A 27,844-nucleotide genomic window follows, 5' to 3' on the forward strand; every position below is an offset into this window, starting at 1 on the left:
TTTCATCGCAACAGGCGATACTCTACCCCATTGCTGGGTGGAATGGGGGGAATAAAATAACGAGCCCCTTCACAATAACGATCGAAGTCCGATGGTGTCCAGAAATGTCAGAAGAGCTTTGAGCGCAGAGCGTTGCTGGGCTGGATTGAGCCAGGGACCAAGCAATTTCGGTAGGGAGAAAGGGCGAGAGTCCAGCTGACGAAGAGACTCTGAGAGTGTGGTTCGGGAAGGTTCGTAGTGAGGGCAATGAAGAAGAATGTGCTCCAGGCAAGAAGACAAAGTAGTTCAAGAAAAATCTGAATAATCGGTTGCCATTGTCATATGTACTACAATGTACAGTTCATGAATTGAACATGTTACCTCATTGCATTGCCTCCATGTGAGCACTAGAACAGGCAGCTTTCCAGGTCGCCCTTTTCGTGTTTTTCTATGGTCTTTTTTCTTTTTTGCAATAGCAAACATGGCCATAGTGAAACATAAGCAGCCAAGGACAGGATGAGACATCTACAATGCGACTGCTAGCTCTCAACTGATATATTTATTAGCAGACTCTGGAATATACACATAGATGCCGCTAAGCAAATGACAATTTAACCAACAGAATAACAGACAAGAAAAGGGTTATATATCTTCCCCCTCTCCTCATTCTACTTCACAGGCAGTCCTAGTGTCATTCTGAGTGTGCCCGCGCGTCCCCTTTGACATAACGAATCTCGGACAGAAGCAAATCCAACAGTGGACTGCTTACACATGCAACTGTTTTGGATTTCTCTAACCACTTGTTATTTAATCGCTGCCTTGAGCTCTGTGTTCTGGAAATTTAGGCAGCATCCAGAGTCCCTGCAATGTGTTGCCATGTTTATCGAGTGCATCAAAAGTCTGTCCTTGGCTGCCTGTGTTTCACTAAGGCTCTCAGATACAAACTACTCCATTTCAACACAGTAGGAAACACAGATTTGTAAATACCATATCCGTTGATTGCACTGTACATACCCCCCATGTAAAGGATCATAGTGGATACTACATTTTGTGCAATAATGTCAGGAACACAAAAAGCTAGATTTGAAGCCACTCTTACGTCGTAGTAGTAGTATTTGTGTGAAGCTACGCAATTCCTGTCCTGCAAATAATTTAAACCATGTGCAACCTGCCAGCATGATGATCCCCTGAAAAGCAATTCTCACTTGGCTGGAACTACCGGTTCTGAAACATATCCCTGACATGTGTAGCCATCAGGGAGGAAAACCAAGGGCTGCGGTGGAAAAGACAAACACACACGGGCTATGTTCCCACTGTGTATCAGCTGCTCTGGCTACTAAGAAGAACATGTTCCAAATTAATATAACATAGCTTGACACGATACGCCGGCGAAAGCTAAGAAATAAAATTAGTAGTTAAATGTACAATACATAAACACTTGCCATAACATGACAGTTTCCTTCCTGCATTCATGCGCTACTATTCATCCCACTTAAAGAGTATACTGAATTCTTTGATAGCATTACACGCTCGCTTGACAGAACTTGAACAAGATTACATAGCACACGATAAAAGTAGAGTGACCATAATGTGCAGCTTTCCATTCACGCTTAATGGCCGCAGCAGTAACGCATGTAGGCTACTGCTATGTTGTGTCGAGAAACACCACTTTCTGTTTGCCATGTCTAAATGAAACGTGCCTGACCTGAACCAAAGTAACCGTTCTGAGTCTGGAACACACAAAGAGAAAAACACAACACACGCCACAACATTAACAGATAGGCAAATGAGCTATGGCGAGCTCCACCTTGGGACAAAGTCAACAAGTAATTCGCCAAAAGTCAAGAGTGCCTGAAATGTAACATCTCTGACTGGTAGCAGGACGGTCCACGTTCAATTTCTGGTGCTAGCACTGACTGGCTTTTTCATGAATTATTTGTTGAAGTTTCCATGTGCTTGCGAACATGAACCATTCCTCACCCCCTGTATCCTCATGAGGTGATGAGGGTTTGTCATTCCACAGAGACTCCCATTCTTGCATGTGTCTTTACGGTTGCTCACCAATGCAGAAAAAAAAAGATTTAATGTCAAGAAATGAATAGTCATGTTTACTTTATAATTATTGTGCACAACAGAAAGAGGACTTTCGCACAGAAGGCTGTACTTCTTGAGGTCTAACATCAAGTTACAAAATTCCAGAATGTATAAGATATGTTGTAAGGTAGAGAACAAGTAGAGCGAGGGTCGGTACAAATATACAAATAAAAATACAAACATAGTATAATAAAATAAAAGAGGGTAAGACGCCATCAGTTAAAAACAGACAAGGAATGAGTTGTGTAGCATAATACATGAATGACCATGGCGGCCAGATAGGTATTTGGCACAAAAGGCATTCACGGGCGACACATTCAGGGAAACAGTGCTACAGTGTCTTGTCAACTCATCCGTTGCCGGCTTGAAACTGATGGAGTTGTACCCCCTATTTATTTTATTATATATGGTTGTATATTTATTTTTATGTCTGTACCAACCCTTGCTCTCTACCTTACAAAATGTTTTATACATTCTGGGATTTTGTAACTTCATGTTACACATTAACAAGAGCAGCCTTGTGCACTAAAGTCTCGTCTCATTAAAATTGAGATGCTCTCAACAGTCTTCTTTCTGTTGTGAATCTCTATCGCAGCATACCTGCACATTGCTGTTCTACGTGCTGTGACTTTCCAGTAAGATAGACTTTGGATAAAAAGCCTACACAGCACTGCTCAGGTATTTTTGCCGATCGAACAGCATGTATGCAGTATGCACACAGTATTTGTGCACTGGACCCACTAAAAATGTAATGAATGTGGCATTGCCCACAGTAATGCACCAAGTTGAACACAAGTATTGTAGAATCCAGGTATTTTAGCTTACGTGTCAATCCAGCACACACACCAATGTGAAGTTGTGACAAATAAATAGTTCCCATTTTTCTTAGCACTCAGGACACAGACAGTGAATTAATAAAAGTAGACAATGTTAACATGAATTATGGGCTATTCTTCAATCAAAGATTCACAGATAGTAACGGCACCTTCCTCAATGGACGTTGATGACAGTGAAAATTCTAAAACGTTATCAGAGGCGACATCAGCTTCTGCGTGTCACAAAGGATTGTATGTCCAACAGTAATCCAGCTAACAGTAACAAAAATGTGCAAAAAACAAATTAACTGAACTAATGTAACGTACCTTCTGTATCAGACAGTGAAGCTTGTACCACCCCATCCACAGGAACCAGTGTCCAGACAGCAAAAGTGTTTGAACTGGGAGATAGCAGCTAATCGGAATGGCGACCTTTGTTTTCCACCCTGAAAGCACAGGTTGTAACGTTGAGGGCAGATTTCATAGTGGTGTCAAGATGTCTGCATGAGAGCGCCCATGAAAAGTGGAACATAGGTGAATACTCAAATTATGACATCACATTGTCATACCTGTTGGTGGCAGGTAGACTGCAACAACGCGTCAGCAATTTCTTCATGCACCAGATGCAAGCCAGATCCTGCTTCATTTCCGCCTTCAGCGTGCACCTGTGGTAATTCAGTAGTTAGATTATCAATACTATTGTGTTGTTAATCGTGGTTATATCAGTGTAAGCGCAGTAGGACAGCTGCACAATCGATTCATGAAGCTTGCTATTTTTATATCTGAACCTCGACTTACCTTTTTGCTCTCGTTTTTCGCCTTGATCCTCCGTGGCACGTTCAAAATGTTATATGTCGGGCACCTCAGATTTTCATCAAACGATTTCTTGCCTGGATTCCAAATTGCCTCTGGAGTCGCGCGTAACCTATGATAACATTCGTGGACGAAATCCTTGGAGTGGAACTTAGCAGGCACCGTTGTCGCTGTTGCTGTCAGCCAAGAGCTTCGCACTGCTTGGTCTTTTGGCAGCTTATAATAGGTAACACTTGAATGCTCCGATGAATGGTTCTAACAGCGTAGCACTGACGCATTTTCGACAACTTCGCTGTGGCATATCACGTATCGTATCGCTCCAGCCCATAAAAGGCAAGGTCAGAACAAGGAAGTGCACTTTGAAAACGACGCCGTGCCAAAAAAATATTCACATGCTTTGTTTCCGGCTTGGCAATAACATAACAACTGTTCGCTTGTGTACGATGCACAGTGGACGAAACGAAAGAAGCCAAGCGTCCAAGCCAAGAGGTCATGCCAAGCCAAAGACAGATAAACCGAGAGCAGTGACGTCAGTGCGCAGGGTTTGCCAACGTTCTCACGTGGAAACTAAAAAAAATGTTTTCTAAAAAACTACGAACAGTTGGACCAAGATATTTCGCACACATATTCAGTGTTCACTAATGAACACACAGCGCAAGTATCACTCGGTTCTGCGGCACTTCAAAATCGGCATATCTGATATCCAACCATCGAAGCACCGTACATTCTGTTGCAGGCGGTGGACACATTGCAAATGGCGGCAGGAGAGGATCGGCTACATCGGTGAAGCGACGATGTACGTTACAAGTGCCGTAAATTGTATTATTTCGTCATTTGCCTGGAGAAGTTTTGGTGTCGCCACCTCGCGGGGAGTAGCTCGTGACGTCACGGATTGGATGCGAGGCAGGAGAGCAGACGAAACATAGTTCTTGAGTACTTGTTTTGCGTGTTCGGCGTTTGCGTACAACTGTGCTGGTACGACTCTGATACTAAGTATAGCTTGACTCGCGCGTGAAATACAGAACCAAAAGGATCTGGACGAGTATCAGGAGACAAAATTGCATTTGTATCAAGCGAGAACTGGCGGGGCAGGGCGTGTAGGCGTGTCTGTAGGCGTACGGGCTGCTATTTTCGGCAAATTGAAATTCAGACAGGAGTAACAGAAGTCCAGTCAGCATAGTTTTTGTGTAAGCGAAAGAAAGCAATTTCTTCAGCTGTAGCAGGAACTTTGACGAGGCCACGTTTGTTAAATTAGTAGCAAGGTGTCTATTTTTTTTTCTTTTTTTTTTGCACATAGCTGTAGGATTGTTCATGTACGGATGTAGGTTCAACATGCATAGCAATAGCAAAATGCCAAAACTATGACAAATACTGGGTTCAAGAGTATTTAGGAACTTCTGCTAACTGTGCATTAAATTTCATAATGTGAATTTCACTACTATTTGCATACGAAGACTGTTATTTGGGTGAAGACACACACTCACATAAAAACATCTTGTACACTGGCATCCCTTGTGACACACCACTTCCTTATAAATAACCAGACCAATAACTTTATTTTCATTTTATTTTATTTCCAAAGGAAATGAGGGCCAGGTACAAAAGGGATTAGGATCCCTATACTGAACCTGCATCTGTACACATCCAAAGGAAATACAAGCAAGCGGTTAACCGATGCTTCGTCCGCCGTCCGATGTTTCGTCTTTCAGGTGAAGATAATCTTGCTGTCAGAGATTGTTTTCTTGGTTTTTTGCTACTTCAGCAGTAATTGTGATAATGTTAGTAATATACGGCAAGAGGTCAAAGTGAAACAACAACAACAACAATTATATTGTGGTGGTGAAGTGAGGGGATTTCCCACTCTAGGACTGGAACGCTATCTCATGGCTCCCATGGCTATCCCATGGCATGGGTCAAAGCGGAATCTCTGCTGCAAGATAAAAATAAAATAAAAAAACTTCATTCGCTGCGTAGTGCCCACAATGTGAACTCGAGCACTGGGTAGCGACTGGTGCTTGCACAGTACTTACTGCAGACGCAACTGTGACGGTAATTTGCTTTTCCCATGTCGAGTCTGATGAGCCTTTTCAGTCGCGTAATTAGTAAGAAAAAAACATCACGGCAGATTTCTCAGACGAAACAGCTATCGAAGCAATGTGCAGAAATCACGGAGAATTCCACACACGCCAGAATCTATCCAGCCCGCGACGTAAAAGCGTCATATGATACGGCTGATCTACGGCTGACCGCCGCTAGTGTTCGTTCTCCAGGCGAATAGGTGACCGTGGGACTGTATCGATTGCGAGGACGTGAGTTACAAAATGATGTACTATTCCACCATTCACGTTGGAACAATACTAGCATGATATTCACTTCGGTTTCTTTACAGGTTGTTTCCTGTCTCAACGGTCACACATACGTGTGCAAAATCGCAACTGCTTCTCTCATCGAAGTGTGTCTGGTGCCACTTGCTTGGGCAATTGTTCGTGGGTCATTTCGTTTTAGGAACTGTTGTGTTCGTCACTAAGGATGATCTTGATTGAGCTTTGCAGTGCCAGCCTGTTCGAAATTTCGAGGATTGTGTGTTCGACGTCTGGAGGACTGCCTGCCTGGTGCATCGGATGGGTTGTGTCCGTGCAACGTATGCTCCATGTGTGTGTGTGGGGATTAGTGAACCGTGTATGCTTTCCATTCGGCAAACGATGATGTACTGGATGCAATTTAAAGGTATGTGCAAGCCAATAAAATCTGGTGTTTCATGTTCGATGTCCTTGGAGCATTTTCTTCCTTTCTTTTTCTTTTTTTCCCGAAGCCTGGAGGTACATTTTTCTGTTAGGGAACTCGAGAGGCACAATGTGTCTCGCGTATTAGTGGGTACAAGTAACCCTTCAATACGTCCGGTACACTGTGGCTCCTGGCGTTAGCAGGGATGTCGTACTAGTTGTCTCAGGGGGCACTGGGCACCTGCAGCTTTCGCAGGCACCGCGTGCCTCTTGAAGTCATCTGACTTCACTGCAGCATCGGACTTCTTCAGGTGCCGTCTGAACAACTGGCACATTTTAAAAAAAATGTGCCAGTAGTTCAGACGGCAGCTATCCGTCACTGGGTTTAGAGTGTGGTGTTGCACCGGGTACAAGGAATACAGGCGAAAAATAACCTACTTTCTGCCACAGTGGGAGACACTTGCATTCTGTGCTGTAGCGCGGCGAAGCGTGTCCTCGATTTTTTTTGTTGCAAAAACTATGAAATATACATGAACCAGTAAGTAAAGGGCCCATTTAGGCACTTATCGGCGCCTATTTCCAAAAAAGGCACTAATCGCAAAAAAGGCAAAAAAATGCTTTAACATTCGGGCACTAATGGGTCCCCTTCGACCCAATTCGTGCTTAGAACATCAAAAGGCATCTGTATGATTCCCAACGAAAAGGCATATGCCTGGAAGTGCCTGGGAGTGCCGTGGATTACCCAACATCGACAACTGCTGTTAACGTTCATGAATTACCATCATGGGCACCTATCGTGTTCTTGGAGAGGTAATATAACCCGAGTCAGGGAAGAAATATGACAAACACGACAGGACACCAAACACCACCTCCTTGCCCTTTTGCCATTGACTTAATACGGGTTCGGGATTAGTTCGGGTTCCTCTCTAATACAGAAGAAGCAGGAGTGATCTGTCATCACCTGTCTGACACACCTGTCATCGTGAAGAGGCCAACAAAGAGTCCGATGTTTCGTCCAGCGAGCATCACCTCGGAGTTATCCTCAGGTTGTCCTTGCTTGGACTGTGCATTCTTGCGGCCCGCCCAGATACCCACAAGAAGGATGAGCAAATAGAACACAAAGATAGCTATGAGTACTGGAATGTTGACTCCTGCCATAGTTGTTTCTTCTTCTTCATCTTGAAGTCTCTCTTCAGGACACCATCGGACTTCGATCGTTATTGTGAAGGGGCTCGTTATTTTATTCCCCACATTCCCACCAGCAATGGGGTACAGTATCGCCTGTGGCGATGAACCTCCCCACTCTCCAAAGTCAAAAATAAATCGTCGTCGTCTCGACATTCCGCAGGCTACAAGTGTGAACAGTCTGTAAAAACAATAAATCGGATGTGCAGAGATAAGGCATTGTAAAACTACTTTCGCATGTCCAGCAATGGGCCATTTCATAAAATGTTAATGGAGCAAGCGATGTATTAGGAATAGAAAAGAGCATGCAGCACGTTCCTTCCCGTTCACGTTCCGTTGATACCGCTATGCATCAGGAGGATCAGAGCATGCAGCATGTTGTTCCTTCCCCTTCACGTTCGGTTGATACCGCTATGCATCAGGAGGATCAGACTCGTTCAAGGAAGCGTGACCACAAGGGAGTTGCCATCCGTTGGTCATGGAAGGCGTTGCCTACCGTTAGCTGCTTCATTCCGCTAAACTTGACGTGCTCGTTTTCCTAAATTCATCACTTGCTATCTAAATTCGGCGCACTACGTGCATATCTCATATGTATTTGTTAAACAAATACAGTGGGAAAACAAATGTTTTCCCACTACATCACTTGCTTGTGCGCTGTCGTTCGTTCGTCACTTCATTATCACGAAACTCGACAGACCAGAGCATAGAATGGCAGGCGGTTTCGTTTTTGCCATTTCCGGTCCACGTTAGTTCGCAGAGCAGCATGAAGATGACGGTATACTGTGTGTACTCATCTTTGGATTACTCTTGTCTTCGGAAGTACATGCCTACATTCGTTACGATGGGTAACGATTTACTGATTTCACTCGCCAAGCATACAAACGCCACTTCAATATGTCATAGGCGGTATGTTCATTCGTGTCGGTGAAAAGTAAAGGGTTGGTGGTGTCGCAGAATGTGATTCACCTTTGATATGACAACTTTTACATTGTGATTCCGATGGCACTACTCAATTCTGCACGTATCCAAAAGGTTTGTACGTACTCAACGCAGTTGCACGGCTTGCCTCCCTTCCTACGCTGGACGTCGTTCCCTGCATCTGCCCGTCTCCCCCACTGATCTCTATAGTAATAGGTTGGATAGCGGACTGAGGGTGCAACCGTACGGTCACTGGCCGCCATCTTGCGAAGCTCAAAACATTGCCGTCCGCGACTGCAGCTGCATATTCTGCATGCGCCTTTGCGTAACATTTTTATCGTGTCATGCCCGCCTGCTGTGGTTATGGGTTTACTGCCCGTGCTGGAAGGCACCGGGGACGACATTTCACAAGTAAGTGACTTAGTTTTACAAATAAATATGATTTTACTGCCCATACTGGCAAGGCACCGGGGACGACATTTCACAAGTAAGTGACTTAGTTTTACAAATAAATGATTTATTAGTCCACGAGCAGAAGACAAAACGTTGCCGTTGAAGCGTGTGCGCGGCACTTTGTGACTCGTATCTTAAGATCTAAACGTTAAACTTTAAGCAGTACTTTATCTGGATAGAGTCATTGTGATAGTACAGACTTCCTGCAGTTCTCTGGTATGGTCTCAGCACGCAGCAAGTGTTGAAACGCGCTTGTCAGGTGTGGGATCTACCGCTGAGTTTGGCGATCACGGTACCGCCAATTGCTTGCCTGGATCAGCCTTGTCATCCCTGCCGCAATTCATGGCATATATGGTTCAATGCAGGTTCCCTCACAGCCGCCCAGAACTTTTAAAAAAGTGGGTGGTGAACGTCAGGCGAAAGGACTGGACGCCGTCGAGGACATCAGTGGTCTGCAGCAAACATTTTGGAGACAGCTGCTTCGACAGAACGGGGCAGACCGTTCGTTTGAGGCCTGACGCTGTGCCCACCAAGTTCGACTTCCCAGAGCACCTCCAGAAAGTAATAATGCATGCATCATATGTAAAGGCAGAATTTATGTGCTGGTTGAACTCACATCCATGAGCAATTCATTAAACTTGCTCAATATATGCACCTCTAGAAATGCGCTTGCATGCATTTAAAACATGCAACAAATTCGCTGTGGCAACACTATCTTACATTATGCAGTGTACAAAAAGCATGCAGAGTTGAAAGTATGTATTTGCATGAAAATCTGGCCTCTATGAAAGCTCTTTTGACATTTCTGGACACCATCGGACTTCGATCGTTATTGTAAAGGGGCTCGTTATTTTATTCCCCCCATTCCACCAAGCACTGGGGTAGAGTATCGCCTGTTGCGATGAAACTCCCCACTCTCCAAGGCCGAAAATAAAGTTGTTGTTGTTGTTTGGCCTCTATGAATCATGCTCTCTAGTTAGAGTTTCAAGCGATGGTTGCTGACTAGAACCAGTACTGCATGAAGGGTACCTTAAAGCTGCAGTTAGTCCAATATATGAAAACACTCGTGAATTATGCATTCACATGCAGTTAAAAGCCACTGCATATTGCATAGGACAATACTAAGGTGGGCAAAAGCATATAAAGAAAAAAAAAGTGTTGCATGAAAATTTTGCCTAACTTTAAAACTCATATTAGTGGGATATACTAACAGACCACCCACATGTCTTTTTGGTGCGTTCCAGCATGTTTACTTAGAGACAATATATTTTTCAACCTCGAACGTCTGCTCTTTATTCTCCCTGCTTAAGATAACTGACAAGTGGTGAGTAGAAATATTTTGCAATATCTGTCCTTACATTTTCACACAGAAAGTGCAACCAAGGAGGGCCCTCCCAACTACAGGTTTTCCCGCTCATTTTAATTGGTCACTCAATTTAATCCAAGTGCTACCCAATTTAATCCAGTGGTGAACAAAATTAATCCAGACACCAACCAATTTAATCCAAGCGCTACCCAATTTAATCCAATTGTGTACGACTGTGTATTCAGTCATGTCATGACCGTGACTTTAATGACTTCGCCAATGTATCATGAGTTCATCCATGACAACTGATTCAACCACCCCTGGATTTTGCAGTGTCATGCCGTGTTTTATTACTGCCTTTTGTCATTATGCCATTTCATGACTATTTTGAAGACATGTGCCATGAATCGATTTAATGGGACTACCGCTGCTTCAAACAGTATCTTACGGTGGTTTGTGACTACCGAGGGTCATTGTGACATTTCATGACTATTTTTCATGATATGTGCCATGAATCGATTTTATGGGAATACCGCTGCTTCAAATAGTGTCTTACAGTGGTTTGTGACTGCCGACGGTCATTATGACGTTTCATGTTATTTTCGTGATATGTGCCATGAATCGATTTGATGGGACTACCGTTGCTTCAAACAGTGTCTTACGGTGGTTTGTGACTACCGACGGTCATTGTGACATTTCATGACTATTTTCATGATATGTGCCATGAATCGATTTTATGGGACTACCGCTGCTTCAAACAGTGTCTTACAGTCGTTTGTGACTACCGAAGGTCATTGTGACATTTCATGACTATTTTCATGATATATGCCATGAATCGATTTTTTGGGACTACCGCTGCTTCAAATAGTGTCTTACGATGGTTTGTGACTACCGAGGGTCATTGTGACATTTCATGACTATTTTCATGATATGTGCCATAAATCGATTTTATGGGACTACCGCTGCTTCAAATAGTGTCTTACAGTGGTTTGTGACTGCCGACGGTCATTATGACGTTTCATGACTATTTTCATGATATCTGCCGTGAATCGATTTTATGGGACTACTGGTGCTTCGAACAGTGTCATGCGGTGTTTTACGACTAACGACGGTCGGTACGACATTATATGAGTATTGTCATGATATGTGCCATGAATCAATTTTATGGGACTACCACTACTCCAAACAGTGTCATGCAGTGTTTTATGACCACCGACAGTCATTATGACATTCCATGAATATGCCATGGTATGTGCCATGAATAAATTTTTGTGTGACCACCCTTGCTTCAAACAGTCATATAGTGTTTTATGACTACTGATGGTCATTATGATATTTCACGACTATTTTCATGATATGTTTTATGAATCGATTTTATGGGACTACCGCTGCTTTGAACAGTGTCATACAGTGTTTATGACTACCGATGGTCATTGTGATATTTCATGACTATTTCATGAAATGTTTTATGAATCGATTTTTCTAACTACCGCTGCTTCAAAGAGTGTCATACAGTGTTTTACGACTATTCTATGACTATTTTCATGACATGTTCTATGAATCAATTTTATAGGACTACCTGTGTTTGAAACAGTGTCATGGAGTGTTTCATGACCAGCGTTGGTTATTATGACATTTAATGACTATTTTTATGATATGTGTCATGAATCGATTTTATGGGACTGGCACTGTTTCAAACTGTCATACAGTGTTTTATGACTTCTCGCTGTCATTATTACATTTCATGATTGTTTTCATGATATGACCATGGATCAATTTTATGGGACCACCACTGCTTTAAGCAGCGTCATAGTGTTTTCTAACTACCAATGGTATTTAATACATTCCATGACTATTTTCATGATTTGGGTCATGACTCGGCTTCATCCAACTACCGTTGCTTCATACAGTGTCACGAGTGTTTTAGAGGCAACAGACGGCCATTATGACGTTACATGGCCATTTCCATTATATGTGGCATGAACTGACATTATTTTATTTAATTTTCTTAAAGACCCTTTACGTAAAGGCGTTACGTAGGGGAGAAGAAGGAACAGAAAACAGAAATTTTTAGACAAGTCCGTGTGTTACAATCAAAAGAATATTTTCTCAAGCGCTATCTGAAAGCTACCAAGATCTGACAGTGCGACAACGTCTGCTGGCAAGTCATTCCATTGGCTAATACCTAGCCACCAGTGTGGAGTATTTATGTGTGTCTGTGTAACCTTATTTTGATTCTATCTTGTAAGGATGCTCTACACCACGAGAGCAAAAATGAGCAGGGGTAACATATCAACCAGAATTATATAATTTATATATAAGAACAAGCCTGGCTATTTACGTCTCACTGCCAATAACGAATTGTATACCGCCTTTTAATCTCGGACATACTTGCTGTGCGATCACGTATATTAAAAATGAACCTTGTAGCATTGTTCAGAACAAGCTCTAGCCTATCACACCTGATAACGACTCCGCATACCGGCTGCGTATCCCAATATTGACCGTACCAACGTGTTGTGCGACTACCGCTGCGTCAGACAGTGTCACATAGTTTTATGATTACTGACGCTCATTATGACATTCCATGATATCTATCATGACCGACTCGATGCAACTCAGCTGCTTCACATCGTGTTATACAATGTTTTATGACTGTCTACGAATACCTTAGTGACCATCGGTATTCCTAAAACTGCATGACACTGCGTGAAGCTAAGGTATCTGCATAAAGTCGAGTCATGACCCGTATCATGAAAATAGTCAGAGAATGTGAATATGACAGTGTTTGAAGTGCCACAAATTGATTCAGGGCACGTATCATGAAAGTCCTCATGAAATGTTATAATGACCGTCAGTAGTGACAAAACACTGTACGACACCTGGTGAAGCAGCGGTATCCCCTAACATAGGTTCATGGCACGTATTGTAAAAATAGTAATTGAAAGTCATAATGAGCGTCGGTGGTCACAAACCACTGTATGACACTGCTTGAAGTAGCGGCAGTCCCATAAAATCGATTCACGGCACATGTCATGAAAATAGTCATGAAACGTCGTAATGACCGTCGGCAGTTATAGAACACTGTATGATACTATTTGAAGCAGCAGTAGTCCCATGAAACCGAATTATGGCACATATCATAAAAATAGTCACGAAATGTCACAATGACCGTCGGTAGTCACAAACCAATGTAAGACACTGTTTGAAGCAACGGTAGTCCCATAAAATCGATTCATGGCACTATCATGAAAATAGGCATGAAACGTCATAATGACCGTCGGTAGTCACAAAACACTGTAAGACACTGTTTGAAGCAGCGGTAGTCCCATAAAATCGATTCATGGCACATATCATGAAAATAATCATGAAATGTCATAATGACAGAAAGCAGTCATAAAACACCGCATGACACTGTTTGAAGCAGCGGTAGTCCCATAAAATCGATTCATGGCACATATCATGAAAATAATCATGAAATGTCATAATGACAGAAAGCAGTCATAAAACACCGCATGACACTGTTTGAAGCAACGGTAGTCCCATAAAATCGATTCATGGCACATATCATGAAAATAGGCATGAAACGTCATAATGACCGTCGGTAGTCACAAAACACTGTAAGACAGTGTTTGAAGCAGCGGTAGTCCCATAAAATCGATTCATGGCACATATCATGAAAACAGTCATGGAATGGCATAATGACAGAAAGCAGTCATAAAACACCGCATGACACTGTTTGAAGCAGCGGTAGTCCCATAAAATGGATTCATGGCATATATCATGAAAATAGTTACGAAATGTCACAATGACCGTTGGTAGTCACAAACCACTGTAAGACACTGTTTGAAGCAGCGGTAGTCCCATAAAATCGATTCATGGCACATATCATGAAAATAGTCATGAAACGTCACAATGACCGTCGGTAGTCACAGACCACTGTAAGATACTGTTTGAAGCAGCGGTAGTCCCATAAAATGGATTCATGGCACATATCATGAAAATAGTCATGAAACGTCAAAATGACCGTCGGTAGTCACAAAAAATCGATTCATGGCACATATCATGAAAATAGTCATGAAATGTCATAATGACAGAAAGCAGTCATAAAACACCGCATGACACTGTTTGAAGCAGCGGTAGTCCCATAAAATCGATTCATGGCACATATCATGAAAATAGTCATGGAATGGCATAATGACAGAAAGCAGTCATAAAACACCGCATGACACTGTTTGAAGCAGCGGTAGTCCCATAAAATGGATTCATGGCATATATCATGAAAATAGTTACGAAATGTCACAATGACCGTTGGTAGTCACAAACCACTGTAAGACACTGTTTGAAGCAGCGGTAGTCCCATAAAATCGATTCATGGCACATATCATGAAAATAGTCATGAAACGTCACAATGACCGTCGGTAGTCACAAACCACTGTAAGACACTGTTTGAAGCAGCGGTAGTCCCATAAAATCGATTCATGGCACATATCATGAAAATAGTCATGAAACGTCATAATGACCATCTGTAGTCACAGACCACTGAGGGACACTGTGTGAAGCAGCGGTAATCCCATAAAATAGATTCATGGCACATGTCATGAAAATAGTCATGAAATGTCATAATGATAAAAGGGAGTCATAAAACACGGCATGACACTGCAAAATTCAGGGGTTGTTGAATCAGTAGTCATGCATGAACTCATGATACATTAGGGAAATCATGAAAGTTGCTGTCATGACATGACTGAATACAGGGTCGTACACAAATGGATTAAATTGGGTAGCGCTTGGATTAAATTGGTTGGTGTCTGGATTAACTTGGTTCACCACTGGATTAAATTGGGTAGCGCTTGGATTAAATTGAGTGACCAATGGATTAAAATGAGCGGGAAAACCTGTAGATGCAATGCAGAACCCGAGGAAGTCAACGAGGTTGCACTGTCAGGGACATGCAGTTTAACATTTAAGTTAAGTTTAATATGTAGTTAAAAGCCACTCCATATTGCATTGGACAATACTAAGATGGGCAAAAGCCTATAAAGAAAAAAGTATTGCATGAAAAATTTGCCTAACTTAAAAACTCATTAGTGAGATATACAAACACACCAGCCACATGTCTTTTTGGTGCGTTCCAGCATGTTTATTCAGAGACAATAAATAATTTTTCAACCTCAAACGTCTACTCTTTATTCTCCCTGCTTAAGTAACTGACAACTGGCGAACACAAACATTTTGCAATATCTGTCCTTACATTTTCACACAGAAAGTGCAACCAAGGAGGATCCCCCCAATTAGATGCAATGTGGAACCGGAGGAAGTCAACGGGGTTGCGCAGCCAGGGACGTCATCACAACCAACTACCCGACCACATGACCCTGCTGCAGACCACAGCTATGTGGTACGAGACAGCCCACGCACACTCAAGCGAAATGCCAACGTGACACTTGAGGCTCTAGAAAGAGTGAAGAAGAAGTTAAAGTGCACGCATGAAAAAGCTACAAGATTGCAAAAGAAGGTGCTCACCGTGGAAGGCATAGTGCGTGACCTTCGGGACAAATCGCTTGTGTCAGCACAGTGCAGTGACATGCTCCGTGGCTCGCTCTCCGATGTACAGCGTGATCTGGTGCTGCGTACAATGAAAAATAAGGGAGGGAAAGTAAGCAGGGAAAAGTACCCCGAGACACTTCGCCGCTTTGCGCTCACCCTGCAGTTCTATTCAGCCAAGACGTACGAGTATGTCAGGCGTACTTTGAACCTGGCACTACCACACCAATCAACAATGAGGTCATGGTATAGCTCCATCCATGGCGAACCAGGATTTACGCAGGAGGCATCTGATTCTCTTCAAGCAAAGGTGGATGAGCAGCAGAAGCTTTCGAAGCGTGTCCTGTGTTCCCTCATGCTTGATGAGATGAGTATCAAGAAGCAGGTACAGTTTACAGGGCATTCATTCCAAGGCTTTGTAGACCTTGGCACAGGAGTGAACGACGACAGCCAGGAGCCAACGACGCAAGCTCTTGTATTCCTCGTGGTTGCAATGGATGGCAGTTGGAAAGTGCCATGTGCATACTTTCTTATCAACAGCCTTAGTGGAGAGGAAAAGGCCAGCCTTGTCAGCATGTGCCTTCAGAAGTTGCACGACATTGGTGTCCTCATAGCAACGATTGTCAGTGACGGTCTAGATTCTAACCTCACGATGTTTCAGGAGCTTGGCGCCAACATGAAAATCCCTAATATCAGACCATGGTTCCAGCCCCCTTCTGATGCTTCTTGGAGGGTCCATGTCATCCTAGACGCTTGCCATATGCTGAAACTCATCCGAAACGCCTTGGCTATCATGGACACGTTACAGGATGGCAATGGGAAGATGATCAAGTGGAGCTACCTTGTGTGCCTGCACAAGCAGCAGAAATCCGAGGGTCTTCGTGCAGGCAACAAGCTCAAGGCGGCCCACATTGACTGGACAAGCCAAAAATGAAAGTTAACCTAGCAGCTGAGACAATAAGTTAGAGTGTCGCTGACGCCTTGGAATTCCGTGATAAGGACTTGCACATTCCGATGTTTAAAGAGTGCGAGGCAACGGTGACATTCCTGAGAAAGTTCGACCGCCTCTTTGACATAATGAACTCCCGCAATCCATTGGCGAAGAACTTCAAGGCGCCATTACGGCACGCAACCAGACACCTCTGGATGCCATTTTTTGCTGAGATGCGTGGGTACATCGCTGGTCTGAAAGACTGCAGTGGGAGGCCGCTCCTAGAGTGCCCACGCAAAACAGGTTTCTTGGGCTTTCTTGTGAACATGTCAAGTCTTGAGAGTCTTTATGAATGCCTACTTTGAGGGGACACTCCTCTCCTGAAATACCTACTCACATACAAGCGCTCGCAAGACCACCTCAAGCTGTTTTTCTGTGCACTCCGTGGCCGAGGTGGGTGGTCAAACAACCCAAGCACTTCATGGCTGCCTACAAGAGGCTCCTCATACATCATGAGATTCAACCTGGAAGAGGAAACTGCACAGTGCTAGACTCCACTCATATGCTTACCGTGACCTCTGCAGCAGCAGCAGTGGCCTCCACTGATGAGATCGATGTCCATACATCACGTTATTTTGGTGTCACTGACACGGGGCAGCTCAAGGACCATGATTATGGGGTAGGTCCAGACTTAGGACGACTGACGGCCTTTGTGGAGGACGTCGTGGGGTATATAGCAGGCTATGTGGTCAAGACAGTTACAAAAAAGATCTCGTGTGCAGACTGCATTGACGCCTTGACTGATGTTGCGTCCCAAAGTGCACTACTGCTCCGAAAGTCGCGTGGTGGGCATATCATGCCATCCGACAGTGTTGTCACCATCTGCAAAATTGCTGAGAAGCTGGTTAGGCAGTTGCTTAACATTTCCGATGGATCTTTACCTCCGCATGCTGAGGTTGGGGAGCTTCTAACGAGAGCCGTCTTGCAACATATCTCATCAACATCACTGCTGCCCAGCATTTTCCCCCAGTTTGCGACAACATATGTTTGAACGCAGCCCAAATGAAAACCATGTGATCCGTCTTATCAAAAAAGTTTCCCAGTGCTACAGCAGGATCAGACTGTACCACCTTGCCCAGGAATATACAGAGAAGGTGACAGCCATGCCTCATCTGCGAAAGAAATTGTCAAGGTTATCGTATTCAACAACCAGTAATGCACACTGCTCCCTTACCTGGTTGACTGCTTCAAACTTGCCTTTGCAACTGGACTTGTGATACTTTGGTGTTGGTGCTTTCACCACAAGACCTCACTACTTAGCCTGTAGCGACGAGAACGGAGCTCGCAGAGCTTGCGCCAAGCACGCGCCGCGCCGCGCGCGTACATCCTGACTTCCCCTCCGGTTGAAGACCCTTACTCAGCACTTAAAAGCGCTGCCATTGCAAGGTCATCGCTCTCAGACCGCCAGTGCCTACACGAGGTGATGTCAACCGAGCCGTTGGGCGACAGAAAACCCACGCACCTTCTCAGCCAACTCCGGCACATCCTCAGAGATACTGGGGCCACCCCACTCCTCGACGACAGGATGCTCCGAGAAATCTTCATGTCAAAGCTTCCTCCGTCTGTCCAGATGGCCCAGTCAGCCTCAGATCACGCCACTCTGGACGCTCTCGCACAACGAGCGGACAGGCTTATGGAACTGGCCAGGGACAATGATGCCATTCCCTGCATTACTGCATCCCAAGCGAGTACGCGAAACTCCGACCCTGGAAGCACGTTACACGCAGCTGCCTCGGTAACTGATCAGGCGGAGCTTGCCACTCTGCGCCACCAAATACGCCGTCTTGCCGGTATCATGGAAGACTTTCGTTTCGGCGACTCCCGTCCCCACCGCAGCCCGTCTCCCCGCCCGTCCGGTCGCCGTGAACGACGACGCTCTAACCGCCAGGGATTCGAGGCTCACGATACTTCTCCCTCGCCTTCCCTTACACGCCCCCACCTCTGCTGGTACCATACCCGTTTCGGCCGACGCGCAAGACGCTGTGAGTCACCGTGCGCGTGGACGGGAAACTCTCTCGGGAATCACTAGCGGCGACAAGAGATACCCAACCCACTCAGTCAAGTCGCCTTTTCTACGTGCGAAATCGTCATGGCAAGCAAAACTTTTTAGTTGACACCGGCGCTGAGGTCAGCGTACTTCCAGCCTCCCCCCAAGATCGCCGGCTCTCACCGATTATGTACCTGACAGCAGTAAATGTGTCACGTATACCCGTCTATCACCGCCGTTCTGTGACTCTCGATTTTGGGCTACGAAGCTTTTTTTGGGCTCGATTTTGGGCTTCACTGGGTTTTCCTCGTCGCAGACACAACGCACAGTATCTTGGGCAGCGATTTCTTGGCACATCACAACATCTTAGTCGACGTCGCAAGGCGAAGGCTCCTCGATACGCTTTCCGGCGCCGCCATTAACGCTGTATCAACCAAACTTCCCCCCATCGGTTTCACAACTCTGCGCTCAGCCGATCCGACATACGCGGCAATCCTCATTTCCGCAAAAGGATTTCCGTCGTTGACTTCCCAGTGCGATTGGACGAAGCCCGTCAGTCACCCAGTGGTCCACCGCATATGTCCCAAGGGTCGGCCAGTGTTCACCAAAGCCCGTCGCCTGTGCCGAGAAAAGCTAGCCATTGCCCGTCAAGAATTCGATCACATGCTCGCCGTCTGGATCATTAGGCCATCATCCAGCAGCTTGAGGCCCGTTTCGGCGTTCCTTCCCGGATTGTCACTGACCGCGGGAAGCAGTTCGAACCTCGACTCTTCGTCACTCACTCAGCTCCTCGGAATCGCTGCCGTACAACTGCATACCATCCTGCAGCCAACAGCCTTGTGGAGAGATTTCATCGTTCACTCAAGGCTGCCATTATGGCGTACGAAGACCCTTCGCACTGGCAGAAACTCCTTCCCCTCATACTCCTCGGGCTCCGGTCGTCGTGAAAGAGGATATGGGGTGCTCACCTTCAGAACTCGTTTACGGCACTGCGCTGCGACTTCCCGGCCAGTTCTTCGACAACGACTCAACGATCTCCATCGATCCCTCGGCCTTTTTGCACCGCCTCCGTGGTCATTTCTCACATATCCGACCGGTCGCAACTAGAGCTCAACAGCCGGCAACGACATTCGTTTCGCCTCACCTAAGTTCCGCTGCCAAAATTTTCGTCCGCACGGATGCGTTACGCAAGTCCCTCCAGCCACCATACACCGGTCTGTACAGCGTCCTTAAACGTGCGCCTAAGCATTTTGTCATCGATTGCAATGGCAGACGCGAAACCGTCTCGCTCGACCGTTTGAAGCCTGCTTTCGCTGAGGCAGCGCCCGGAACAGCCAATTCTTATGTCACGTCTCCGCTTACTGCCTTTTTTTTCTGGAGTGGGGAGCTCTGTAGCGACGAGAACGAAGAAGCGCGGCGCAAGCTGTGCGAGCTCCGTTCTGACCACCTGTTCAGTTTAGTTCCTTCAGTAAAACTCGTCCTTCTCACGCCTGTTGCCTCCTGCTTCCACAAGCCTTTTTGTGACATGTTCACTCTACCCCTAGTCATTTTGAACTGTCTTTACCGCCATTTACCTCCCCGGTGCACATTTTTCTAGTCGATATGTTTTTACATATTGTCATATAGCCTTTATATCACATACGTAATATCATTCTAGACCTTTGGAAGTGCCGTTCGGCATTTCGTGTCATACCTAGTCATATCTAAACTTCCTGTGCAAAGCATAATGTTTATGCCCAAGCATATTAAGATAGTTTCATAAGCAAATGTGCCAAACATTGCTGAATGTCGAGAGTCAATACTGAGAACACTGCTACCTACCATTCCACACCCCCGAGCAGAAAGGAAATTGGAGAAACACGAGAAGCAACACGCTGCACAGGCTGACAGACCACAAAGGAAACGTAACACAACAAATACAACACCACACAAAACCAGCAAATCACATAATCGAAGTTCAAAGTACAAAATTGGAACGACACGCGCTCACACGAGTACAAAATAGACAGGAAATAACATGTATGTGACGGGATTTCACACAAAAAACGTAAGGAACCGAATCACGATGGATTTCTGCAGCGACCCGTGGCAAAATTTTAGCGAAGCAGCAAGGGAAGCGCTCACAAACAGCAAAACATGTCACAGCTTACATGCATTCCTATGGGCTGTAATGGCTCTTTTGAGCACCCCAATATGGCGGCCGGTTGGCGTACCCTTTCCCGCGATACCCTCATCCATCCGCTATCCAGCCTTCTCTAAACAGAGATCAGTGGTTTGCTATCCCACGTGACTGGACAGGGTTGGCAACAAACGGAGCAGCTCCGCTGTAGTTCGGGGGCAGAAATTCGTCAACTAACACTCTCCATGACCAAGGGATGGCTGCTCCCAGGCGGTCATGCTCGGAGATGAGGAGAATCCCACTGACGGCGCGCCAAGTACGTTCTCTTAGGGCCAGTTCTCACTTGGCGACGCTCGACGCGGCGTCGTGAGCGGGCGGCGGAAGTAGAGGCGCATTTCTGCCGCCCTGCTGGAAACCGTCTCATTCAAAATCCTATGAAAATCTCATTGAGCCTATTGGATATCATGTACAGAAATCTCATTCAGTGCTGCGAAAATTCTCGTCCCCAATAGATGATTTGGGACAAATATTACATTGAAAATGGTGCCATATTCAATGAGTCTTAATGAGAAATCACAGCAAGTGTTAATGAGATGTAATGAGAAGTGGTGGCTTCAAACTCATTGAATGTCCCCGTCATGTCTCATTGAACGAATGAGCCCGAGCAGGATATTTCTCATTGGAATGATTCTCCATTTCGATTCGCCAGTAGGTTTGTTGTGGTATAGTCACATTAGATGTGTACAGCTTTCCAATGAGTATAAATGAATTCCCACAAAAATGAATTAGACTCAATGTGATTTGGATAATTTACTGGATCAATGCACTACATATTGTATTATATCACAACACTTTTTTTTTTCAAGATGGCGCCCAGTGCGGACACGTGTGTCATCTGCGCTCTGCCGTTTTACGGTAAACAATCTACTCTGAAGTGTACAAAGTGCGACAAACGGGTGCACGCTAAATGCATGAACCTAACCTCCGAGGATGCCAAAATTCCGGACGTCGTAAGTAGTTTTTTATGCCCGCTCTGTGACTCTGTGCCATCGCCTTCGGTGACCACTAAGCCTAACGAGACCAACCTGCCATCGTCTCCGGCTTCCCCACCGGGATTCTCCCTGCCCCAACCTGATGGCCTTGACCTCGTTTTCTTACTCCAAGCTGCCCTTCAGGGGATTTCCTTCCTGACCGACGAGGTGGCCGCGCTCCGCCGTGATAACGCCCAACTCAAAAAGGAGTTTCACGAATCTTCTTCGGCTATGGTGATCCAGATCAACTCTCTGCGAGCTGAACTGCGTAAAGCTTCTCTTCGTAGGGATGCAGCCGTCACTCCCAATTTTCGTGCAAATGTGGCGTCGTCGCAACCGACCTCCCTCCCTACTTCGGCCCCATCTAAGGATTTGACTCGAATGCCGGGAGTCACGTTCGCGGCACAGGCCGCTAAACTACCTGTAGGTTCACGAAGTCACGAAGTCTTCCTAACGGTGAGATGTCGCCGATTGAAATGCCCAACGTACGTGCACCTCAGCCCAGAGCTTTCTTCCGCACGTCGATTTCCGAAGGCCTAAGTGCCGTGGAACCGCGCCGCGCCAAGAAGGCACTATTCGTCACCAAGCTCCTTCCTGCGACAACTGTAGACGACATCACTGCATTCGTCGCAAAGAAAACTGACTCCTCGTCTATCCAGTACACAAAGTTAAAATCACGTTACGAAACCTATGCCTCGTTCCACATCTCAACTGACGACGCTGCCTTTGACCTCCTTCACGATCCTGCGGTGTGGCCCTCTGGCTGCTTAGTCAAGCAGTTCAGGGGTCGGCTCCACAGCAGCATGATCTACAGTTCCGACCAACATGCTCCCACGGATGGCAGTCAAGAATGAGTGGGCAAGTCTCTACTACCAAAACGTGCGTGGTTTGCGTACGAAGAGTTCGAGCTTTTTCTCAGCTGTGTGTGAGTGCGAATACGACATCACCTGTCTTTCTGAAACCTGGCTAAATGACTCTATCCCGGACAGCGCCTATTTTCCCGATTGCTATAGTGTGTACCATTCAGATTGCGTTGTTCCTGGGAAAGCTACTGCACGTGGCGGTGGGTGCCTAATTGCAGTGTCCAATGCCTTGAAAGTTATACGTCGCCACGACTTGGAGCAATACCCTGAGTCGGTATGGATAGAAATTCATCGCCTCAATGACCCCAACTTACTTGTGGGTGTCCACTACTTCCCACCATTGTTTAATCCGTCAGAACTCTCCCAGTACCTTCTGTCCCTGGAGCCATTACTTGATAGACACTGTGACATCTTGATGTTAGGTGATTTCAATCTACCTCATTTCGAAGCTCAACAACTTTCCCCTGCCGTTCCTCAACCGTCTTACGGTTTAAACGATGTAAACTGTCTTCGTGACTTTGCCGATTTCTTGTCACTCTCCCAAGTTAACACTGTCCCCAACCATAGGGGACAATTCCTTGATCTTTGTTTCGTCCGCTCGGCCAATTTTACGTCTGTTAGGCCTGCTTCCCCGTTGATTCCGCCAGACAAATATCACCCCCCTTTTGCAGTGTCCGTGCCTACTTCCTTCCGTAATCATCATGTAGCATCCGATATTTTCGATCTTCGTCGAGGTGATTACGTTGGTCTATATCATCATCTCGCAGCAGCTAATTTTGAACCCGTATTCAATGCCACTGATGCTAACAGTGCTGCTGTTTTATTTACAGATATTGTTCATTCAGGTATAAGTTCCTTTGTCCCCACTCGGACCATACATAATGTTCATATAGCGAATTCCACTGGTCGTTCTAGTGCAGAAAAACCTGCACTGGCCAGCGCGCGCGTGTTCCACTGGTCGTTTCAATGCAAAGCGCATCGCATTCCGCTGGTCGTTACGGGGCGACTACACCGGGCGAGTACAACACCAGTGCAACTCTGCCTGCACGGAGAAAATCGGCGGTGGAGACCGGAACACGGGAGTGCGCCCGCTTCCGGACGGTCCCTCCTCCTCTTTCGAATGAACATGGCGGACGAAATGGAAGTGGTTTTCGGTCTCGTTGAGGATTCCGAAAGCAGTGACAGCAGCAGAGATAGCTGTAGTAGTAGCGAAGGAGGATCGGCGTATTTGAACGCCTTCGAAACTTTCTTTTCCCTTCCTCTGATGCGACCGAAGATTGGAAACTTCATCGACGACACCGTGCATCGGTACTCGGACAATGAGGTACGTTCCCGAGTTCTAACAGCCTCCGACGCAGACATGTATAGTACCTATCTTCTGATCTTTCCGTTGCAGTTCAGGAGAAACTTTCGGCTGAGCCGAGATGTGTGCGACACACTGGTGCGCGGGTTTGCGGCATCCCCCTACAACCCTGCAGGCAATCGAGGCGGATCACCGCCGAAGTCACCAGAGGAACATGTCCTCGCATTTCTCTGGTACAGTACTCTTCCGATTCGTTGATCGGTCCTTTCAGCACATATGCAGACTATAATCCAGCATGGATATTGAATTTTGATAATCACGCGAACTTGGGGAACAATACCAACATATGAGATGCTTTCTGTAGTGCTGTTGGCCTTTTTATTTCAGCTTTTGTGTGTACTCACTCGTTTCATTTAACAGAAACATACTTTAGCTCATTAACCTGCTTGTCAGCCACACAAGTTGTGTTCGAAAATGCACAGGTATGCTGGTAACAAATGCTGCATCAGAGACGTCGCTGGACGTTTCAACGTGGGTGAGACTACTATGCATCGGATAGTTGGGAGGGTTGTCTCTTTCCTGCTTGACAAAGCCGGACACATCATAAAGTTCCCCAGCGACCTAGATGCACTTGCAAGAGATTTTCAGGAGGTTAGAAGTCAGATTTTCATTTGTTTGTGTTGTTCAATGTATTAATTCATACGTACCTGATTCAATGAAGGCAACATTTCCTTGAGTTAGAGGAACGAAGACAAATACAGAGAACAGACATTACATACGATACTACACTATACATATGCATATGTAGTGTCTCTTTTCTATATTTCTCTTATTGTTCTTCAAACTCAAGGAAATGTTGCCTTCATTGAATGCCCACCAGCTCGCTTGCACACTCCTCATCTGTTCCTTCACTGATCTGATTGTTTTAAAGGTTCACAAAGGGGTTAAAATAGGTCATCCCACATTATCCATGATAAATGTAAAAGATCCAATGTGAACCCGCATTGAAAGTTTCACAGCGATGAGGGTAATAGAAGCTGAGAAAGTGGGCACCGTGAATACTGAAACCCGTGCGGCTTTGATATCACGGTGTGTGGTACAACGAGGCCATAATGTAATGAACCGTATCTATGAAGGTGTCCCAACCCCTTTAAGTTCACTGTTTTTGCTTCACTTTACAGAAAGTTGTTTATTTTGAGATGTTCTATTCTAATCGTTAACATGAGGCACCCTTTTCAAAGATTTCAGGAATCCCAGGTACCATCGGATGCATTGATGGGACCTATATCCAGATTCGGTGCCCAGCACACAAGATCAAGTCCACTTATGTAAATAGACACGATATTCCTTCTCTGACCATGCAGGGAGTGTGCGATGACAAGCGCCGCTTCCTCGATGTCACAACGGGTTTCCCGGGGAAGGTACATGATGCACGGGTTTTCAGAACCTCATCAATCGCAGAAAAGCTGCCGTACATATGTTGTGTCAACAAGTATCACATTCTTGGTGACGCAGCATATCCCTTGAGGGAGTACTTGCTTACTCCCTTCAGGGACTACGGTACATTGACAGAGGAGCAGAAGCAGTTTAATTTTAACTTCTGCAGGACGCGTGTACGCATTGAGAATGCATTTGGTATTTTAAAGCAGCGATTTCGGCAGTTGCAGCTTCTGGAATTCATCACGGTGGACCAGTCGTCAAAGTTTATACTTGCATGTTGTGTACTTCACAATCTCTGCATAAACTCTGGTGACTGTTCCATTGATGACGTTGAATGCGCTCCAGAAGTTCAAACAAATGAAGTAGTGGAAGCTGCAGATGTGCGGGAGTGTGCTCTTAGGAAGCTTGGAGAGCTTAAGCGCCTCAGAGTCATGAGGTCTATGAACCTTTAAATGTAAAACTGTTGGGGTAGGGTTTGTGACAACATTCAAGAGTTGAAATGTAAATGATGGTAAGGAAACTATACTATATATCATCTGTTATGTACTGCATGGCCACTGCTTTCTGCTCGCTTTATTGCATGCCACAACTTTGTATTACAAATGTATATTAAAAAAAAAAAATCCTTTGCTCGTTCTGGAATTTTCCCCACGTAACCACTAACCTACTTATCTTTCGCTATGCTTACCAATTCTTGCCTGTTGTCCCGTTTCGTCCACGTGTTCGTGAACCTTCCATTTTTCTGTAACCGGTCTGTAGCCTAGATAACTATGTTCACATAATCCCCTCCGCACTCTAACAAAGCAGCCATTCACTCCGGCCGTAGAAGCCCGTACGGACCCTTTCTTCCCTCCGGGCTGTTGACCCACAATTCGCATGAACCTGTGGCGGCCACCTACCGTAAAAGAAGACGGACAGCATGCCCTTTTCACGCACACGATCTCGATCATCATTCTTGCTCGCTCATTCCAGGAATAAACTTTCGCCCCATCGGACCTCTGTCCCAGTGTGGTTGCTCCTTACTAGCTCCCACATATTTGGTGACCCGAACGTTTCGCTCCTTCCTGCAACCAAGATTAAACCATGGACCAACACCAAGGCGATCACAATCCGGCCACTGCTTCTGCCCAGGTCAACTTTACCGACATCAAACTGCCAAGCTTTTGGCACAACGACCCAGCCCTCTGGTTTGTCTGGTTTCGATAAATAATTTTGCACCTTGCAAAAAAAAAGTTGTGTCTGTGTGAGGAGGTATGTTATGGAGCCCAGGCATGTGGCTTGAGCATTCACTTTATTTTATTGTTAAGGGCATCAAGAACTATATGAATTTTCTCTAGAATTTCAATGTTCTTGCGATGCCTCTCTCCCCTTTCTTGTTGACTTTCTGCTCGTTCCGCTCGCCTCCTGTCTTCACGTTCCATTCTTCTTTGTTCCTTTTTTTCTTCTAGTTCTTCCATTTTCTCAAAAAATAGCTTCATGTCACGCATGCGTGCAGTGCTTGGCCGTTGTCTGCGCTTTGGGAGTGGTTCCCTGCCATCTCTGTCACTCTCCAGCTGTCCACTGCAAAACACAACAACTTTTATTTTGAGATGGAGAGTGGGGATGTTCATCGCCAGAGGCAATACTCTACCCCATTGGTGGTGATGTGGGGAATGAGGCACTGCAAAAGGCACATATAGGCAATATATCTTGGACACCTATTCTAGCTGCCTGCCGGTAGATTCTGGAAAATATACTAACCCCTCCTCATTTGAAGGTGCTAATTCCTGTTCTTGAGGGGGATCAGGAATGGCAATGCCAGCCTGAGTGGTGCTGGCTTGTACGGTAGTGACAGTAGGCGAGGGGACCCCTTGTGCAGTGTGAGTGGTCGATACCCCTCTGTATGTCACCCCATGGGCGTCCCGCAAAATTTCAGGATAAATACTGTCGTCTTTGCGGATGATTGCCTGGAGCTCCTCTTGGAATGGAACAGGGAGCGGCGAAGCTCCTGATTGACTGTTGTTTTTGATGGCATGCCTCTTGCGTCTTAATATTGTTTTTACTCTATTCTCACACTGTATATGTGTTTTTTCGGTGCCCAATATACTTAAAATGTCCTGAGATATCTTCTGAAACATTGATTTACTATTTTTGAAGCGTTTTAGAGGGCCAATTGTTTCGAGGTACAAGCCATACTTGTCAAGCAGGAGCTTCGTTTCTCCGTCTGTCCATTCTGCAACTAAACAAAACAAAAAATTGAGCTGGCAAATAAGATCGAATCATGCGAATTTCTGTCAT

At 45.4% G+C, this 27,844-nt stretch overlaps 2 protein-coding genes across 2 annotated transcripts in view; one reads left to right on the forward strand and one right to left on the reverse strand.

Annotated features, from left to right (window-relative positions):
• Positions 1-7,582, reverse strand: part of LOC135392403 (high-affinity choline transporter 1-like) — a 254,458-nt gene extending 246,876 nt beyond the window's left edge. Inside the window, exon 1 of the mRNA XM_064623118.1 lies at positions 7,399-7,582. Coding sequence (XP_064479188.1) covers positions 7,399-7,582 — 184 coding nt within the window. The remainder of the gene's footprint in view (positions 1-7,398) is intronic.
• Positions 7,583-23,722: 16,140 nt separating this feature from the next.
• LOC135393108 (putative nuclease HARBI1) lies at positions 23,723-26,533 on the forward strand. Its single transcript, XM_064623660.1, has 4 exons — positions 23,723-24,148; positions 24,221-24,360; positions 24,610-24,778; positions 25,369-26,533. The coding sequence occupies exons 1-4, from the start codon at positions 23,945-23,947 to the stop codon at positions 26,017-26,019; spliced, it is 1,164 nt and encodes a 387-aa protein (XP_064479730.1). The 5' UTR covers positions 23,723-23,944; the 3' UTR covers positions 26,020-26,533.
• The last annotated feature ends 1,311 nt before the right edge of the window (positions 26,534-27,844 follow it).

This window comes from Ornithodoros turicata, chromosome 4 (assembly GCF_037126465.1).
Source record: "Ornithodoros turicata isolate Travis chromosome 4, ASM3712646v1, whole genome shotgun sequence".
Lineage (NCBI taxonomy): Eukaryota > Metazoa > Arthropoda > Arachnida > Ixodida > Argasidae > Ornithodoros > Ornithodoros turicata.

Coding starts and splice junctions, on each gene's coding strand:
- LOC135393108 (XM_064623660.1), top strand. CDS start 23,945: ATGAACATGGCGGACGAAATGGAAGTGGTTTTCGGTCTCGTTGAGGAT. Junction 24,149..24,220: donor ATCGGTACTCGGACAATGAG/GTACGTTCCCGA, acceptor TTTCCGTTGCAG/TTCAGGAGAAACTTTCGGCT. Junction 24,361..24,609: donor CATGTCCTCGCATTTCTCTG/GTACAGTACTCT, acceptor GAAAATGCACAG/GTATGCTGGTAACAAATGCT.